At 51.4% G+C, this 18981-nt stretch overlaps 2 protein-coding genes across 9 annotated transcripts in view; both read right to left on the bottom strand.

The window, feature by feature from the left end:
- VWCE (von Willebrand factor C and EGF domains) overlaps positions 1-2445 on the bottom strand; it is a 29743-nt gene extending 27298 nt beyond the window's left edge. For 3 of the 8 annotated variants that reach the window (XM_082342652.1, XM_082342653.1, XM_082342655.1), the window contains exon 1: positions 2223-2443. In XM_082342652.1, coding sequence (XP_082198778.1) covers positions 2223-2332 — 110 coding nt within the window. In that variant the 5' untranslated portion in view covers positions 2333-2443. Of the gene's footprint in view, positions 1-1972; positions 2176-2222 lie in introns of those variants that run through there. The other 5 variants (XR_014231649.1, XM_082342657.1, XM_082342658.1 and 2 more) reach the window with 4 other exon arrangements.
- A 3755-nt stretch (positions 2446-6200) lies between these two features.
- The window catches only part of DDB1 (damage specific DNA binding protein 1), a 31299-nt gene continuing 18518 nt past the window's right edge, over positions 6201-18981 (bottom strand). Inside the window, exons 19-27 of the mRNA XM_082342651.1 lie at positions 17336-17459; positions 16863-17027; positions 16043-16137; positions 10458-10628; positions 10025-10134; positions 9598-9767; positions 9298-9400; positions 7629-7752; positions 6201-7038 (exon numbers count right to left, since the gene is read on the bottom strand). Coding sequence (XP_082198777.1) covers positions 6955-7038; positions 7629-7752; positions 9298-9400; positions 9598-9767; positions 10025-10134; positions 10458-10628; positions 16043-16137; positions 16863-17027; positions 17336-17459 — 1146 coding nt within the window. The 3' untranslated portion in view covers positions 6201-6954. The remainder of the gene's footprint in view (positions 7039-7628; positions 7753-9297; positions 9401-9597; positions 9768-10024; positions 10135-10457; positions 10629-16042; positions 16138-16862; positions 17028-17335; positions 17460-18981) is intronic.

Below are 18981 nucleotides of genomic sequence, written 5' to 3'. Positions count from 1 at the left end.
AGGGTAGCGCCTGGCACATCATAGGTGCTTAATAAATGGCTGTTGAGGGAAAGGTTGAGAAGGGAAGCCAACAGAAAAGAGAAAGGGGGGAGCTGGAGAGAAGTCATTCCCCAGGTGACATCTCTGGGATGGGGGAGGGGGCACTGGTGAGCTGTCCAAAAGAGTGAAGGGGAATCCAGTGTGCTCGAGACTGGGGGAGGCAGTCCAGCCACGAACAAGCCACTTTCCCCACCTTCAAGGGGCGGACAAGGAACCAGGTATAACAACATAGCGTGACAAGTGCCAGAACGTTACAGGCTATGGAGGCCCAAGGAGCTCAGGGGAGGTTTCCTAGGCTGAGGCTGGAGAGAGAATAGGAGAAGCCGGTGAGAATGGAGGAATGTTCTAGACAGGAGCTGCATGTGCTCAGGCCTGGAGGGGGACAGAGACGATGACTAGAACTGGTTCTGGGATGGGCTGGGCAGAGGATGATGAAGTCCAGCCTGGTTTGAACTGGGAATCCTGCTGCAAAAGAATAGGGACAAGAAAACCCTTCCCAGAGACTTCCGTGGTGGCACAGTGGTTAAGAATCCACCTGCCCATGCAGGGGACACGGGTTCGAGCCCTGGTCCAGGAAGATCCCACATGCCACGGAGCAACCAAGCCTGTGGGCCACAACTACTGAGCCTGCGCTCTAGAGCCCGCAAGCCACAACTACCGAGCCCGCGTGCCACAACTACTGAAGCCCGAGCTCCTTGAGCCAGTGCTCTACAACAAGAGAAGCCACCGCAATGAGAAGCCTGGGCACCACAACAAAGAGTAGCCCCCGCGCGCAGCAACAAAGACTCAATGCAGCCAAAAATAAATAAATTAATTAATTTTAAAAAAAAAAAGAAAAAGAAGAAGAAAACCCTTCCCAGCTGTGTTCTACCCGTGTTTGGAAGCTGATACTGCCAGTCAGGCAGTCTATAGAGCACCCGTGATGTGCCAGGCACGGCAGCAGGCACTGGGGACGTGAATGGAAAGACCCAGTCTGCTCTGCGGGAGAATAATCTGTGTCAAAAGTGACAAATATTCTAGAAAGGGAAACTCAGGGCACATGGCAAAACAGAAACGTCTGCAGAAAACTGTCCCTGGAGCCTCCAAGAGCCTTTTCACTCTCTGAAGTCATCACAGAAGAAGGGGCCCTGGAAGGGGGTGGGGGATGCAGCAGGGATGTCTCACCCGCTGCCCTCGCTGGAGCGATTAGGGCAGCAGCCTGGGAAGGAGAAGCCGGCAGCTCCTACTCCTCAGATGGGGGTCTCAAAGGGACAGGAGTGCCACCAAAGCGGCAGATGGAAGGATTCCCGGGAGGCTGGTGGAACCTCACCCTCAGGTGGGCAGGGGCCGAGCCCCCGCCAGAGCGCCCCAAGGAGCCTAGGGCGGGCGGTGACGGGGGACAGGTGGCAGGCAGGAAGGCTCTGACACGCCGCGGAGCCGGGCAGATCTGAGCAGGAACTGGCGGTGGCTGCGGAACACACGTGCGAGTTGCGAGCCTGGCGGGGCCGCCCCCCTGCGCGCCCCCGAGGCCGTGGCCGCGGGCCAGGCCGCCCGCTGACACCGTGTTCCCTCGCTCGGAGCATCACGCACACACGCGCTCGGCCCGCGGCGGCCCGGCCTCCGCCGGGAGGAAACGCTAGGGGAGGGCGACATCAATCGGGAAAGAGCAAAGGGGCAAAACACCCAACCCCCGACCGCGCGCACACACAGGCGGAAACCGAAACATAACCCAGAGAGACCCCGGCGGCTACAAGGTCCACGGCGTGCGCAGAGCCTGGACACAGGGAAAGCCCCCAGCCTCAGAGCGGCCAGAGCCGCGAGGCAGGCCAGGCACTGTCTAGGCAGAGCCACGGGCACGTTCGGGAGCGAAAGCCAGCCAGTCCGGAGACCAGGTGGCACGTCCCGGGGTCCCTTCGCCAGGGGTCGGGGCTCCACGGGACTCAGAGCGGCTCACCTAGCGCCTGGATCTCCGTTCCCCCGGCCAGATCCCAATCAGGACAGCCGCGACCAGGGGCGCAGAACGGGCACCCGCCCAGAGCACAAGCTGCTGTCCCTTTGTCCGGACCTCCTGGGCTGCGCCCGCGCGCGGACAGTGGCCCAGGGGGGCGCCCCGACCCGCAGCTCCGGGACGCCCCTCCGCGCCTCCCCGCACCGCGCCGGTAGCGCTCCCGCGGAGGGGCAGGGGAGGGGCGCGGGGCGCTTACCTCTCGGCCCCGAAGTGCCCGGGCGTCTTCCTCCCGGTGTAGCCGCGGGCCGGGGTCCCCGGCAGCAGGAGCGCGACGCAGGCGGCCCGGAGGAGCAGTCCGGCCCACATGACCGGCGGCGGCGGGTCCCCCCGGCTCGGCTAGGCTCTGGCGCCGCGCGCGGGGGAGGGGGTTGCCGGCCCTCGCCCCTCCTCCTGGCGCCGCGGGGAGCGAACCAGCGAGCCCCGAGCTGGCACGCGGAGCCGAGCAGGGGGGCTGGGGACGCCGAGAGGAGGGGCACGGGGCCGCGAGGGGACGCGGCGGACGGCTGGGCGGGGGGTCTCTGGCACCTCGGAACGAAAACACACAAAAGGCAAAGGCGACCGCCCGCCAGCCGGTGGCCATCAGGGGAGGCGCGGAGCCCGGGGCGGGGGCAAAGATCAGGGACCCCTGGGGGCGGGGTTTCGTCCTCGGCCCACACCCCCTGCCCGGGTTTGGGAGTCGGCTTCCTGCGACGGGCTCTGGGCGTCAGACTGAGGCCCGGAGAGGAAAGGGACTCCGGGAACAAGGCTGGAGCAGGAGGCTGCGCGCCCCGGTCATTGCTGGTCTAGGTGGATCCCGAGATGACTGTGCTGTACAACGTGGGACGCTGGGTCGTTTCGCTGCTGAGCACTTCTAGGCCGGCCCCCAGCCTGCCAACAGGTCTGCACCCTAACCCTGGGTGCGCCGGTCAGTGGGTCCACCTGCTCCCTGGTCAGGGGGCACTAGACAGTCTTGAACCCACAGATTCCTCCTTGTCCCCTTCTGCAGCTGCCTCAGGCCACAGTCAGGGATGGTAGGCAGGGAAGTGGTGAGCAGGTGGCGGATGAAAATCAGGATCATCCAGCTGGGAGAAAGCTGAAAGGTTGACTAAATTCTACCTTCAGCTCTGTGCAGGTACCTTCCCTAGCCACCTAGACCCCATCAGTCAAGCTTTTGCTTAAACACTTCCAGGGATGAAGACCTATCAAAAGGCAGCCCAATCCAATTTTGAATAACTCCATTTGTTAGGAAGTGTTTTTTCTTCCCGGTTGAATAACCCCAGTTCCTTTGGTTCTACCTCTGCAGTCCCCACTGGGTACCTCAGCCTGTCACTAAGGTCCTTAACACTGGTGGCCACAAATGAACATGGTGTGCCAACAGTGGTCTGGACTCTTGCCTCCTTCCTTCCAGATGCCATACTTCTATCAACACAGTCTAATATTACCTGGCTTTTCTGGCAACCCCATGATGCTGTTAGTTCATAACAAAGTTTACAGTAAAGGGAAGCCTCAGATGCTTTTTGTTGTCATGTCTTTGTTATTAAACACAAGCTACTAAGCCGATCTCCTTACCTTAACCTGTGTGGTTGAGTTTTTGCAGATGTTCACTTTAGGGCTGTTATCTCACCTTGTTAGTTTTGACCCGTCTAAGTAACACATTTTCAACAAGTAGGTTGCCAAAATCCTCCGTTATCTTGAGATGAATGCTACTTCCATATTTATGTCCATTCTGAGTCCTAAGGACCCTCAGGCCATCTTTCCTTTTTATCTCAAACATCCAAAGGTGCACTTTCCCCCTCTGCCGCTCAGACTGCATTCCTGTCACTTACAAAGTACTTCAATGCCCACCTTCAAGGTCCAGAGTCAGAAATCTAGCCCTGAATTATTCAGTAGGGATAAACAAAGCCCTTCCTTCACTTGAGCCCGCAAAATCTATCGCACCACTGCCCTTATCATTCCTACCTAGACCACCACTCAATGTCAAATAGACCACCACTCATTCTTCCTGGCCCTAGAAGCTACCCACAAGTTCTTAACTCATTTACACAGGACAAGGTTCCTTTTACACACCTGTCACTCCTTGTGCCATCTTCTCTCACACTTCCGCACACCTCGGCTTTCTCCATTCTGAACTCGACTACTTTATGGTGCCCCAAGCCCTCCATATCTCACCCCTGTAACTCTGGCAGGCTTTGCTCCATATTGGTCAGTGGGCAGCTGCAATGACTGAGATGCAAGTTTGTGCTTAAAGAAAATCCTCATCTACCCTCAGGAGGAGGAGCTCAGGACATTTAAGACTAAATTCCTACCAGTGAATTTTGAAAGAAACTTTCTAAACAGCCCCTGACATTTCTTTCATTTCCCATTTCTTTGACCTTATGGCATTCACCTTGCTCCTCACATCAAGTTTGTGTCTTTAGTTTGGTTTTCACCATTTTCTGTTTTTCTTATCTTTTGGCTTGTTTGCCCTTGAGGCTTCTCAAAGTTTGGACCCTGAGAGTCGCTCACTTAATATCATTCATCTTCAAGGACTAGTTTGGGTGCTTATTAGTTCCTCAGTGTTTCCTCCCCAGTTCTGTGGCTTGTGGCTTCTCAGTTACAAAAGGGACCCTCCACCAAGGGCGGAGGATTCAAGTTGTTGTTGGCTGTAGAAAGAAGGCCTCTGGCTTGTGACCCTTCCAAATGGTCATGTGATGAGTCAGTGTTTCTATTATTCTCCCAAAGGTCCATTCGTGCAGAGGCCTGGAGTGAGGCGAGCTCATCAGCGCCTACATGGAAAGGAGCCATTCCAGCTGGCTGTAGCAAAGCTCCAAAGGCAACCTTTCACCCTGGGAGAGGTGATTAATGGTTTTAAGAGGGGATGTGGGAGTGTGGCAGTAGAACATCAGTTTCCAAAGGATTGCTGGAATTCAATCCAGAGTGAATATACCCAAGATTGTAGGAAACAAAAAACTGCAAGGACTCCAGTTTCCAAAGTCAAGACTGAAGCCACTGGTTAAGTAATAACCTTCTACTGAACATAGCAGGTCTCCGTGGCTGCAGGTCAGACCACTGAAAAGCATCAGAATAATAATCCCACCACATTGTTTTTCTGACCGTGGCACCTTATAGTCAATCCTCCCATCTAGGATTAAATTTTTTAAATAATCACAATCTGGAGACCGTTGCTTGCCTGCCTCATTAAAGCTGGTCTCTGGCATGGGGGCAGGCCTTTTCAATTCAAACCATGACTTGAAGAATTCAAATCACAGTGTTGAGTTTCAAGTTCAAACTGTGGTTTTTGAGAGATGATTATTTTTTCCCCTAAGACCCTTATCCTCCACCCTCAGAAACCCCAGGAGAGTAAGGGGAAAAGAACAGTAAAGAAACACAAGGAATGCCTCCAGGGAAGGAAACTCACTCCGGAAGACCCCCAAAGCAGAGATGCTTCCTTGCTCTTTTCCTTCTAAGCTAGAATCTCTCAAAACCACAGTTTGAACTTGAAACCACAATTTTCCTGACACTGTATCAAAGGCTGGTCTTAAAGGAGCCAGCCAATATGCCTGGGATCAACCCTGCTCCACTGTTGGGACAGAGCAGCCTTTATTCCCACTGGATCACTGGTGGAAATATGGGCCCAGACACTCTGACCCACTGAGCTGAAAGAAGACAGGCTCTGTGTGCTGGATAGAAGGGTGAACCCCAAATGTGCCCTACTCCTGTATTTTCAAACCTAAGGCACCAAAGGTTTACTCAATTAAACCAGAAGAAATAAAATCAGAATCCAAAGCCCATGTGGCAACAGGAAGCTGGGCAGTGAATGAGGAGCAGTGCCTGGGGAGCTAGTTGGCTGAATGTTCCATATACAACTGGCTGTAAAATGACATAAGGAAAGGCAGGCCAAGCAACCCCCAGGCCCCGCACATTACTAACACAGGCACCTGGGAATCAAACAATGACTACAGAGTCAAGGGCAACCAAAGACCACTGAATTTCAAAAACCTGACATCCATCATCCTTGGGATCCCACCAAGAGCGATCACCTGACAAAGGAAATGGACAGATGACATTTCACTACTTGAAAGGAATGTTCCAGCAGCAAGGACAAGGGACTGCTACAGTGGCTGTGAAGGAAGGGATGGAGCTTGCAGTAAACTGGGCACAGAGTGACTGGGATGCTGGAGAGCCGAGCAGGGGAAGAAAAGCAGAAACAAATGGATCCTTCTTCTTAGACTCTACTTTATTAGGTAAAACTCAGAAACTAAACCACCAATTCATGTCCCCCCACCTCCTTCCCTCTGAAGAAGGCAGTTCCCCAGAGACAAAAAGGCTGTGGCTTGGAGATCATCCACCATCTGCAGGTTTTATACTCAAGCAGCCCAGTGTCTGGTGGTCAGCCCTCCAGACCAAAGCTCTCAGAGGCAACAGAAGAAAGCAAAGGAAGCTCTCATTTCAAAGACGACGAACCCCTCCCGCCCCTCCTCCCTGCTACCCACAACCTCCCCACACCCCCAACCTAAATAAAAAGATAGTGAGGACAATGCATGAGTGTGGGAGACACACACACACACACGCACACACACCACACACACACACACACACACACACACACACACACACACACACATACACAGAGCTTCCTTTCAGCCAAAGAGCTGCAAAATTGCTCCCTGGAAGGACGACAACTGGCTACACCAATCAAGGCTTGGTGGCCCAAGGTGATGGCTGGAATCATGTGAGACTGGTAAAAATCCAGGGAGAAAATATTTCACCTTCAGCCCTTTCCCAGGTCTCCAGCGAACTGGTTTTAGTTCTACAAAATCCCTGTTTCCACACAGGTAGGCCGTGGATTCTAGGGCAGCTGGCCTAGGGAAAGATTTCCCATGGCCAAGAGACAATGGCAGGGGAGGAGGAGGAGAGCAGGCGGGCAAAGCCTTCAGAGAGGGCCTGGGAAAGGGGATTCCTGCCCTCGGCTAATGGATCCGAGTTAACTCCTCCACAACCTTGATCAGGTCATCCGCGGTGGCTTCTCGCTTCATTCCGCTGCCATCATCATACTGCAACGAGGAAGGGGCAGGAGGAGAGGCTGTGAGGGCCGAGAGGGTGCTCTCCCTCCCCTGGGAAAGGGGATGCCCACCACAAGGGAGGCGCCCCATTCTACCACTGCCATGGCAGGGAGGAAGGACTCACAGTCGGAAGCCCACACCTCTCCTTGGGGGTTCAGGTCAGCCAGGTCGGCTGACAGCAAAGCTGCCCGGAGCCTGCCACCCAGTATATACTCCCCCAGAGGCACCATGTCCAGTGGGCAATGCCCCAAACCCCAGCACCATGGAAACTTCTCTTCCCTACAGGATCCTGACCCTGCCCCCTTCCTATGGGTCTGCCAGAGATCCCAGACATGCCCAAATGTGCCCTCGTTGCTAAAGTTACAGTGTTTGGTGCCTGATGGGGGAACCCACGAGCCTCAGCTTTATCTCCTTGCCCTTGGACCCCACCTTCCCGTGTGGGTAGAAGACAACTTGAAAAGGGCCGTTAGCACGTGGGGACCGAGTGAGGGGAGGCCCCGGAGTTCTGCCGGCCTCCTGGTATGCCCGGCCCTGCAAGGGACTTGAGAAACTGGCCCAGGGCTAAACCCTGAGCAGCTCACCTGCAGGTTTGCCACAACCTCCTGCATCTTGGGCCGGCTGATGTCCAGGAAACTCTCAATCAAGTCCCCATCGATGAAGCCTGTGGCCGGTTCTGTCTTCCGTTCAGTATGAAAGGATCTCCAGGTGGACAGGTGAGTTAAGGAAAGTGCCAATTATCTGGAAATAAGTACCCTTACTATGAGTCACCCCCACCTCTGCACAAGGTGCACCTCTACACAAGGTGCACAAGACCACAATCTAAAACAATCACCAGGATAAACAGGAAACAACATTTTCAACTAAAAATCACACGGCTTTTGGGACAGTTTTAGAATTTCAAAGACCTATAAGCTATTACCTCATCCAATGGTTCTTAACTGGAGTAATTGTCAAAATAACATTTAAAAAAATACAGGGAATTCCCTGGTGGTCCAGTGGTCAGGACTCTGTGCTTTCAATGCCAAGGGCGTGGGTTCAATCCCTGGTTGGGGAACTAAGATCCTGCAAGCCGTGCAGCAAGGCCAAAACAAATTTAAAAATAAAAAATACAGATTAAAACAAAATACAGATAAGACTCTTAGTTCAGAGCCTGGACGTGTATGGATGGTTTTTTTTTTTTTTACAAGTGCTCCATGTGAACTGGATGCTTGCCTGGGAAGAACCACTCTTTAAGTCTAGCCTTGACCTTCACAGAATAAACTGAGGCTCGGGACTTCCCTGGTGGCACAGTGGTTAAGAATCCGCCTGCCAATGCAGGGGACATGGGTTCGAGCCCTGGTCCGGGAAGATCCCACATGCCGCGGAGCAACTAAGCCCGTGCGCCACAACTACTGAGCCTGCGCTCTAGAGCCCACGAGCCACAACTACTGAGCCCGCGAGCCACAACTACTGAAGCCCACGCGCCTAGAGCCCGTGCTCTTCAACAAGAGAAGCCACCACAATGAGAAGCCCACGCACCGCAACAAAGAGTAGCCCCCGCTCACCACAACTAGAGAAAGCCCGTGCACAGCAATGAAGACCCAATGCAGCCAAAAATAAACAAACAAACAGAGGCTCAGTAAGACAAGAGATGTGCCGAAAGTCCTGCGGGTTGTGGCAAAAACCAACCCATCAGCCTCCCTCCTCCCTGACTCATAGCAGGAGCCCCTCGCCCCTCCCGCCTCCCGCCTCCCTCAGGCTCCTTGTCTCTCTCCCGTAATAAACAAACTTCCAGCAGTACTTGGATCCTAAGTGTCCCACGGGGGCTGATCCTTGGGCTTCTGGAGTTTGCACATTCTTTGCTTTTCCCCTCTTCTTCCGTTAGCCTCTCTAGTGAGGGTCCTCAGATACTACTGCCTCCAACAAGATCTCTGAAAGGATGTTCCGAAGTTGTGATCTAAACTTACGTTTGACAAGCAACACCAGAAAGGCCAGAGGCAGACACATTTCAGGAACAAAAATGTACATTTTCAAGATGAACCAGTGAAGCTGGGTGATAAGTACATGGGGATTCACTACACTGTTCTCTCCACTATTGTGTGTTTGAAATTTTCCATAAGAAAAGGTTTTTTAAAAGCCTGTTCCCCACGGGAACCTAGTCAAGACATTTCCTAAACGGACAGCAGTTTCCAGAGGCTGCTTAGGGTAATGCAGCTCTCTGCCTGGGTCAGAACGTGCTTCCTAGCAAGGGGGCACCTCTGGGAAGGATATAAGGAGTGTTCAATCTTGCCCACACTTTTGATGACTTTATTGAGTCGATTCTGCATGTCCAACAAGAGGTTGTACCAGCTCTCTGACAGTGAGGTCACCAGGCCTGAGGAAGCAAAGGGAACAGGGAGCTGCAGAGCGGGCACTGCCCGCCAAGGGCAGCCCAGGCAGCAGCACGAGGAAGGACGAGCTGGCCACAGGCTCCACCACGAAACCCTGCTCTTCCTCGTCCCCCAGAACGGGAGCGCTGCTCTCAGGAGGGAGGCCTGCACGGGAGGTGCGCCCCACAGAGGTCACCCTTACCAATCATGCCGTTGACCGTGCCGAAGAGCACCGAGCCCTGTGTAGGGGTGGAGGTCTCGCCCAGATTCTGCATGACCAGAGAGCCGTGGCAAAAGACGTTGACAAATTCGCCCAAGTGGAACAGCCCAACCTCCTGGAGGTGCTGCCGCTCCTCGTCAGTGGTGGCGGCGCTGCGAGGCAATGCGAGAAACTCACTACCCAGACTTCTGTCCCCCCCCGACGGGGCCCCGACAAGGACTGCGTGCAGCGGACAGACTCCCCGGTGAGCCCACCCGCTCCACAGCAGAGGATCCAGCCTGAAGAGCTCACCTCTGTGGCCTGCCTGTCTCATGGAAACCCTAACCCTCTGTGAAGAGGAGCACCGGAGCCTGAGAGAGGACCCGGCGTCCTCATTCCCGGCAGACCATACCCACAGCTGGTCACTCACCTATCCTTCTGACACACAAACAAGTTAAAGGCATTTTCAGCCCCCAGGAAATTGTCATCATCCAAGATTTCCACAGCACTCATCCAGTTGGGGTTAAAGTCTCGAGCAATCTTAAAAAAGACAAGGTACAAAAGGAAACACAATCAGCAGTTTGCATGGAAGCCATTGCTGGGACTTGGCCAAGAGCCTGCCCTGCCCCATGTTTAACAACCACCCCTTCAGAGAGATTCTCCCCACAGTCTCTGGCCAACTCAGCCCAGAAACGGAGCCTACTCAGAGCTCACGTTGGGGGTTTCTAAGAACACTTAACGGATGTAGAATGTAGGCTCCAGGGACGACATTTCTGCCCTCACTGGGCTCGATTATCCCTCACCACCAAGAAACACCCTCGGGGTCGCAGCTTAAGGGAGAAGTCTGCCCCCTGCCCCGCTACCTCTTCGAAGTTGCCCTCCATGGGCTTGTAGGCCAGCAGCAGCACCGAGCGCATCAGGTCGCCCACCAGGATGAAGTCGCCCTTGGTCTTCAGGTACAGGGCCATGATGTTGTTGTAGTGGTTGCACTCGGTGCGGAGCTCCTTCTCCGTCGTCCACTCGTAAAGCCGCACCTGGCACAGGCATTGCACTTCTGTCAACTCGAGGGGCCCGAACCCTCCTTAAGCCTCCATCTGCAGCACCATTTACCCAAGTGCAATGTGGGGTGTGAAGTGGTTTGGTGTGGAACTTGCATGAACGTTTTTAATTTCAGTATTATGTATTTATGAAAAATGAAAATAGAATGAGCCCATGAAACTAATAATACAAAGTTTTCCTTTATATAAAAAAATGAGTCAGGGTAAAGAAAAATATTAAGTAAACAGTAACGCAAGTAATACTATGCATGTGACAAGAGATGGTTTTGTGACTGAAGTTTGGTAACTGACGTACAGAAATCGCTCTAGAAATAGAGGATCCATCTCCAATTTCCTGATCAGAAAGGAACAAGATCACCTCCCAACAAACTGCCTCTTCTAACCCCTTCTCAAAACTCATACATTCCTGGCACCTTTTGATATGAACCCAATGAGCAAAGAAAATAGCATGGGAAAGTCCAACAGAAGCTAAAGGTCTCTAAAGCACTAGACTCTGTGGCCACCCCTCCACCTAAAGGGAAAAAAATACCCCTTTTTTCTTCTCCACTGCAATGTTTCTTCAGTTACAACTACAGCTCCAAAAGAATGAAGATGCTTTAGAATCAGCAGACAGATGAACAGATACTCAGCACAGCCCAGCCCTGGCAGACCCTTCAGGGTCCAGGCAGCCCCACCCATGGCCTCTGCACATACAGACACTCTGGACAGAATATATTAAGCCATGATTTCTCGAGATGTGTCCAAAGGATCCTAGCTCCACAGGTATGCACTCCAAGAGTCATTCGTAATAATTACAATGGCTACCACACCTCCATCGGCAGGGTTAAGGGAGCCCAGAACACCCCAGACTGGGGTAAGCCCAGCCTGGCTGGGCCTCCAGTCCTCCAAGAGTGGAGTAAAGTAGAGGCCAAGAGCTCCACACGCTCCTGGGAACACACCCCACACACCCCTCTTCATACTCCCAGCCTCCCTTTCTGCCGTGGAGGTAGTCAGGACCAAGGTCAGACACCACCACTCTCAACCCAACAGGTCCTAGGTCCCCACTGTCCAATATGGTAGCCACTAGCCACATGGCTACAAACACCTGAAATGTGGCAAGCCCAAACTGAGATGTGCTTTAAGTGTAAACTACACACGAGATGTGGAAGTCTTAGTATGAAAAAAATGTAAAATATCTCACTAATAATTTTTTATATTGATTACATGTTGAAATAACACTTTAGATGTCCTGGGTTCAATAAAATACATTACTAAAATTAATTTCACCTACTTTGAACTTTTATTCACGTGGCTACTAGAAAGTTTAAAATTACACATGTGGCTCCTATATTTCTATTACACAGCAACGGGCGTCTTATAATCTGACCCCCCCCCACTTCCTGCATCTGCTCACGGTACCCTCTGGAATACATGCTCGCTACTCACAGGCAGCCTGCTCTCTAGCCGATCCCTTGTCAGTCTAACTGAAACGTGGGTCTTTCAAAAGGGTTCTGTGGCCCTCTCAACTGGGCTATTCTCTCTCCCACTGTCCCTCGTACCACTGGGACTGCAGGGAGGACAGCCTTCCATGCACCCTGCCTGCCTCCTAAACATGCCAGTTCTCAAGTTCACACCACCAAACAACTGCCCCACTGTCACATCTCCACCCCCACGCCGTCACTCTCTCCTAACATAACACCCCGGTAATTCTTAGTGACTTTAATGTTCACAGAGAAGATCCAATACCCTGATCTCTGTCCTTTTCTGACCCCCTCTTCCCCACCTACCTTGTCCATTCCTATGGTCACCCCTTAAGAGCCTGTCATTAAAAATAACTCCAGAATCTTTTGTCCCCAGTTTTACTGCTTCTCAGATGCCCAGAGTCCATCACCACAATCCTCGTCTTATGGATTCTCCACTCCCTTGCCCCTCTCTCCCTCGATCATGCTCACCCAACAAAAACAGACTTTGGTAAAATTCTAATTTTCAACTACAAGCTGAGGAAAAACCACCAACCAGCATGACTGGTCTCATTTTAAATTCATACCTCCTCCAGTCTCCTCAAAACTCTAATACCATGGGCTTCTCTGGTGGCACAGTGGTTAAGAATCCACCTGCGATTGCAGGGGACACGAGTTCAAGCCCTGGTCCAGGAAGATCCCACATGCCGTGGAGCAACTAAGCCTGTGCGCCACAACTACTGAGCCTGAGCCCACAAGCCACAACTACTGAAACCCGGGCACCTAGAGCCCATGCTCTGCAACAAGAGAAGCCACCACAATGAGAAGCCCACGCACCGCAACAAAGAGTAGCCTTCGCTCGGCTCGCCGCAACTAGAGAAAGCCTGCGCGTAGCAACGAAGACCCAACACAGCCAAAAATAAATAAATAAACAAAAACTCTAATACCTCCTCTTCCAACCTTCCTCTCAGCTACTTCACAGAAGATGGACACAACCGAAGGAGGATTTCCACCTGCTTCCACCATCTGAAGCCAACACTGTGCATTAGAGCCCCCTTAGCTACTCAAAACATGGCTCCAGCAACTCTCCTTTAATGGACCATTGCCATCAGCTAGAAATGTGCAGCAGTATTTCCTAACTTAAAAAATTAAAAACTCTCTTGTGCTGACATTCCCCTGTAGCTACCCTATTACTCTCTTCTTTACTGCAAAACTCCTGGAAAGGGTTTCCTAATCCTAGCGGTCCTCGCCTCCTCGTCCTGGTTGAACCCTCTTCAGTCAGGTTCCATCCCCACCACTCAACCAAAAGAGCTAAACCAATGGCCATTTCTCGATCCTTATGTTACCTGACCCACCGACAGCACTTGCAGTTTATCACTTCCCTCCTGCTTCAAATACTTTCTTTCCATGGCTTCCAGAACACTTTTCTTGGTTCCTCTCCTACTTCACTAGGCACCTCCTCTCTGTTTGGCTGGATCTTCCTTCTCGCCCCAACTTTGAAAGGCTGGAGGGCCCCAGGGCTCAGTCTTCAGATCTCTCCTCTACCCACTCTCAGCAGGCAGGTGATCTCAGGTGATCTCCGCCACTCTCAGCTTTACATGCCACCTAATAACTGCCACCTGGTATCTCCAGTCTGCTTCTTGCTAGAACCCATACCTCTCTCATCCACCTACCTACCTGACATCTCCACTGAGATGACTACTGAAACTTAGCATTTTCAAAACCAAACCTCTGGTTTCCCCACTGCAACATAAGAAGAAGTATACATTTGGTCTCTGCCCCCTGTTCCTGACATAAAACTCCTAAAACCTTTGTAATTTCCTAATAGGAATGTTTTACACAGAGCTCCTAAATCCCCTGGAATTTCCTAGGTGATAGGAGTCTTTTGTTCTAATGATGCAATTCTTGGTGGTTCCTGGATAGCTACAGGATGGGGGATGGTCACCAGAAAGACCAAGCCATGAACAGAAGCTTGGAACTTTCAGCCCCACCCCCATTCTCCAGGGAAGAAAGAGGGGCTGGAGATTGAATTAATGATGGATCATGCCTATATACAGAAGCAGCTATAAAAATCCCTAAACTATGGGGTTCAGAGAGCTCTTGGGTTGGTGAATACAGCCACATCCTGGGAGGGTAGTGCATTCCAACTCCACGAAGACAGAAGTTCCTGCCCGCAGGACCCTTTTGGACCTTGCCCTACATACCTCTCCATCTGGCTGTTAATTTGTATCCTTTATAAAATCCTTTGTAATATGCCACCAAATATAAGTAAACATTTCAAATTTTGTGAGCCCTTCCAACAAATTTTCAAACCTAAGGGGGGTGGGGAATTTGGGGAACCCCTGACTTTGTACCAAGTCAGACAGAAGTTTGGGGACCACTTGGGACTGGGGTTTGAAGTAAGGACAGTCTTGTGGGACTGAGCCCTTAAACCTGTGAGGTCTGACACTAACGCTGGGTGGCTAATATCAGAATTCAATTAAATTATAGGACGCCTGGTTGGAAAACGGGTTGGTATAGGGATTAAAAACCCCATACATATGGTGTCAGAAGTGTTGTGAGTAAAGAAACAGTTTTCCTTTCCCCTCCAAACCTGCTCCACTCACAATCTCCCCCCATCAGTACAGAGCAACACCATCTTTGTTACTCAGGCCAAAACTCTTGGCCCTTTATTCCCTTCTCACGCCTCATCTTCAATCCATCACCAGAGCCCCTCAATACTAACATCTGCAGAATCTGACTACCTTTCACCTCCTCTATCAGCACCCTGCTCCCATCAACCACCAACTGCTATCTGGATCATCACCAGAGCCTCCTAACTGATCTCACTGCCTCTACCCTTGATCCCCTACGACCTTTTCCAGCATGCGCAACGAGCTTTTCGAAATATAACTACAGTCATGTCACTCATTCGCTCGAACCCTCTAGAGGTCTCCATCACCCTCAGAGTAAAACCCAAAGTCCTTACACACTCGGCCTATCAGGTTCCACAAGTGCTGGCCCTCTGCTGCCTCTCGGACTCATCTCCCGGCACCCAGCAGCGCCCACCCACGCAGAGCTCAGGCTGGCCCCGGACTCCTGGCACTTGTCTTCTCCCAGACCGAGGCATGGCTTGCTCCCTCCCTTCCTTCAGGAACCTGCCCGAATGCCACTGCATAAACAAGACCCTCCTGGCCACAGGACAAAACAGCGCCACCTGCCATGCTTGCTCTGGTACTCCTTCGGCTTCTTGTCCCGTTTTTATTTCTCACCATGTATTTCTCATGGTCCTGGGTACACATATGTATTCTATTTGCTCACTGGCCCCAGAAGGCTAGCTCTTTGTCCATTCCGTCTACTGCTACATCCCAACTACCAAAACAGTGCCTGGTATACTGCAAGCGTTCAGTTAATATTTCTTGAATGAATGTTGATCTAACGTATTTAAATAACGTCTCTCTACTCTGGATCTTCTCAGAACCTTTAATATGATAAGATGCACCATGAAGCTTCTAAGAAGAGGATACAGGATACAGCAGTTCCCAAATGTATTTGACCATGAAACTCATTTTTTTTTGCAAGGGAGGAGGTGGGGTCATGCCAGAAGCAAAGTGGCACATTTCACAGGCCTAGTATTTCAGGGACGTACTCAGGATAATGCGGTTTGGCTCATTTTGTTCCACACAGATGAAATATTCTCACGTCACGACACATTCTAAGCGCAGGGACCACAGCTCTTACCCCTTTCTCAGTTCCCGCAGCGCTTAGGATGATACGATTGGGCTTCACATAACCAAATCTGCTGTCCGGTCCAACCCCAGCTCCCCATATTCCCAACCCCATCCTCCATACTCACTACTTCGTTATCCTTAAAATCGTGATACACGTGCAGCTTCAAGAAATACAAGGGAAACATGTTCTGTGGACAGTGGTGTGAGGCCTAAGGCATGACACCAGTGGGAGGGGCCTCACCGTGCTGTTGATGCTGGCTAACAACTTCCCGTTAAATTCCACCATAGAGTACACAGCCCCTTTCACCTCCTTTTCAGCCACAGTCTGTAGTTTTCCTGGGGGAAAAAAGATACTCTTAAGTCTCCTTTACGAGCCCACGCTTTAACTAATCAAAAGAATCCCATGCTTCCCCTCTGGCTCTAATTCCTGCCCCCAAAACCACTCATCTGAAAGCAGGAAATACAGAGTCAGTATACACTGGGGTTAACCACCACTGGAAGTGTGAACCCCAAATGTGCAGTGATTCTACACATCATTGAGGATGTGTCTCCCACCCTGAGACTCCAGATCTCTCTCTCAAGATGGAGACCAAATTCCATCTCAGCCACCTAATCTGAGATTTCGGGGCTGACAGCTAGTCTTTAGAACCATCTTGAGTAGGGGAGATGAGAAAAGATGTAGAAATGAACACAAAGTGCTGACGCTGGGAAGAGGACCTTAAAGGCTGAGCAGCCAAGTGGGAAACACACCTAGGATTCCTACTAGGATTCCTAACTCTCGTTCTGGTCGGCAGGTTCTCTTATTCATAGTTCACCTCTCCCCGCTGTTCCTTCCTTTCAAAGAGTAAAAAAGGAAGAAACACGTGCTAGATTTTATTTGTGCCTCTGCTCACATACTCCAAAACTCATTCAGATCATCAAGAGCTTAAGAGAAACATCGTGAGTCTCACGTCACAGCAATTAACCCAAGTTCTTCTGCGTAACTGAGACTGAAACCTAAAAGAGTCTGCTTACTTTCCCAGTTCCAAATCTCTCAAAAGCCGGAGACTGCGTCTGCTTACCATCTGAATACTGAAAGACCACAATACGACCCTGCTTGGGCTCCGCCTCTTCAGGGTACACCATGGCCGTGCCCACGATGAAGTACGTGTTGGGGTCTTTGCCCAACCTGCAGGAGACCAGGCTGAGGGCGTACTCGTTCTGCAGGAACTGGTGGGCGTGGAGCACTAGAAGGGAGGAGAAGAGACGCGACTGGCTGACAACTCCCATGCAAGCACGCTTCTGTACTTCTGTGAGGCCCACAGCTCAGCTCGAAGTAGATCTGCCTCCTGCTGTTCCTGTCTCCTCACCAATCTATTCTGACCTGAGGAGGCCCAGCACTCTGGACTCATGGCCAACTCAGAGGCCCCACCCCTTTCTGCTCCTCCTAGGATGGTCTGCCAGTGTCTATCAAATTCTGGAATACAGCAGAGCCCAGAAGAGCCTAGCTTAGGGAGGACGTACGTACAAAATGACAGAAAGAGCTCATTTGCACCTTCAAAGGTGTGCTGGTCAATGATAAGGAGGTTATGCACCTCCACCTCTTCTCCAAAGGAGGTCTCGTGAGGGGCTGTGCTGCTGGAGAACAGCTTGCTGGAGCTGACGCTGCTGGACAGGGCCTGGGAACAGAGAGAACACACAGCACCCCTCTCAGAAGCAGAACGGGTGCCGGGAACAACAGAGTGAGCATCAGGCAGGATCAGGGAACAGTGGCTGAGTCTGAATGAGGAAACCTTAAGGCTGGCCGCTTGCATGGAGCCTAAAGAACAGAGGGCTTCCAAGAGGACTCAGGGACCAAGGCTAAGGATCCAAGTTCCATATGGTATTGACATAGCAATCCAAAACACCGCCAGAATCCAAGGGCATTAGAGAGCACTAACACATTGATGCTACGACAAGCGAGAAACTCAGGCGCCCTAGTAAAGTGACAGGCTTCCACCTCTCTCAGTGGGAAGAGCAGGAGAGCACTGCAAATAAAAAGAAAAATGTAAAGACCTTCTACTCTGGATTAAGGGAAGAAGCCATACCACAGATGTCTGCGAGCAAGGAAGGCAGAGAATACGTGGAATAAAATGATCAGCTAACATCTCCATTGGGTCTGTGATGTGCGGCCCCATACTGTCCCACTATTACCATTTTGCAGATGAGAAAACTGAAGTTGCCCAAGGTCACGCAGCTAGCAATAAGCTTCGGAGCCAATGCTGTCAGACTCCAAATCCCATGCTCTTACCTATTATACTGCACTGTTACCAATACCCTACACAAAGCACCCAAACTGATGTTAAGAGAAAAGGAATTATTCATCAGGCAAGGCTACCAAGTAGCAAAATCACTGACAGCCACGCTTACTCAAAGTTCTTCTCAAGCCTCTAATGAAGGGGCCAAATCCAGCTCACTGCCTGTTTTTATAAAGTTTTATTGGGGACTTCCCTGGTGGCGCAGTGGTTAAGACTCCGTGCTCCCAATGCAGGGGGCCTGGGTTTGATCCCTGGTCAGGGAACTAGATCCTACACGCATGCCTCAACTAAGGAGCCCGCAAGCCGCAACCAAAGGAGCCCTCAAACCGCAACTAAGGAGCCTGTCTGCTGCAACTAAGACCGAGGGCAACCAAATAAATAAATAAATAAATTTTTTTTTTTTTTTTAAATAAAGTTTTGGGACTTCCCTCGTGGCGCAGTGGTTAAGAATCCGCCTGACAATGCAAGGGACACAGGTTTGATCCCTGGTCCAGGAAGATCCCACATACCGCGGAACAACTAAGCCCGTGCGCCACAACTACTGAGCCTGCGCTCTAGAGCCTGTGCTCCGCAACAAGAGAAGCCACCGCAATAAGAAGCCCATGCACCACAACGAAGAGTAGCCCCCGCTCACCTCAGCTAGAGAAAGCCCGTGCACAGCAATAAAGACCCAATGCAGCCAAAAATAAATTAATTAATTAAAATTTTTTTTCTTAAATAAATAAATAATAAAGTTTTATTGGAACCCAGCTATGCCTACCTGTTGTCTATGGCTGCCTTTGTAATGGCAGAGTTGAGTAGTTGTGACTGAGATCATATGACCTGCAAAGCCAGAACTATTTACTAGCTGAGCCTTTACAGAACAGTTTGCCCCGCTCTCACACCATCTTTCTTTGTCCACTGC

The sequence above is a fragment of the Balaenoptera borealis genome, assembly GCF_965194805.1.
Source record: "Balaenoptera borealis genome assembly, chromosome: 11".
Lineage (NCBI taxonomy): Eukaryota > Metazoa > Chordata > Mammalia > Artiodactyla > Balaenopteridae > Balaenoptera > Balaenoptera borealis.
The sequence above is the reverse complement of the archived record's forward strand: the minus strand, read 5'-3'. Positions and strand labels throughout refer to the sequence as shown.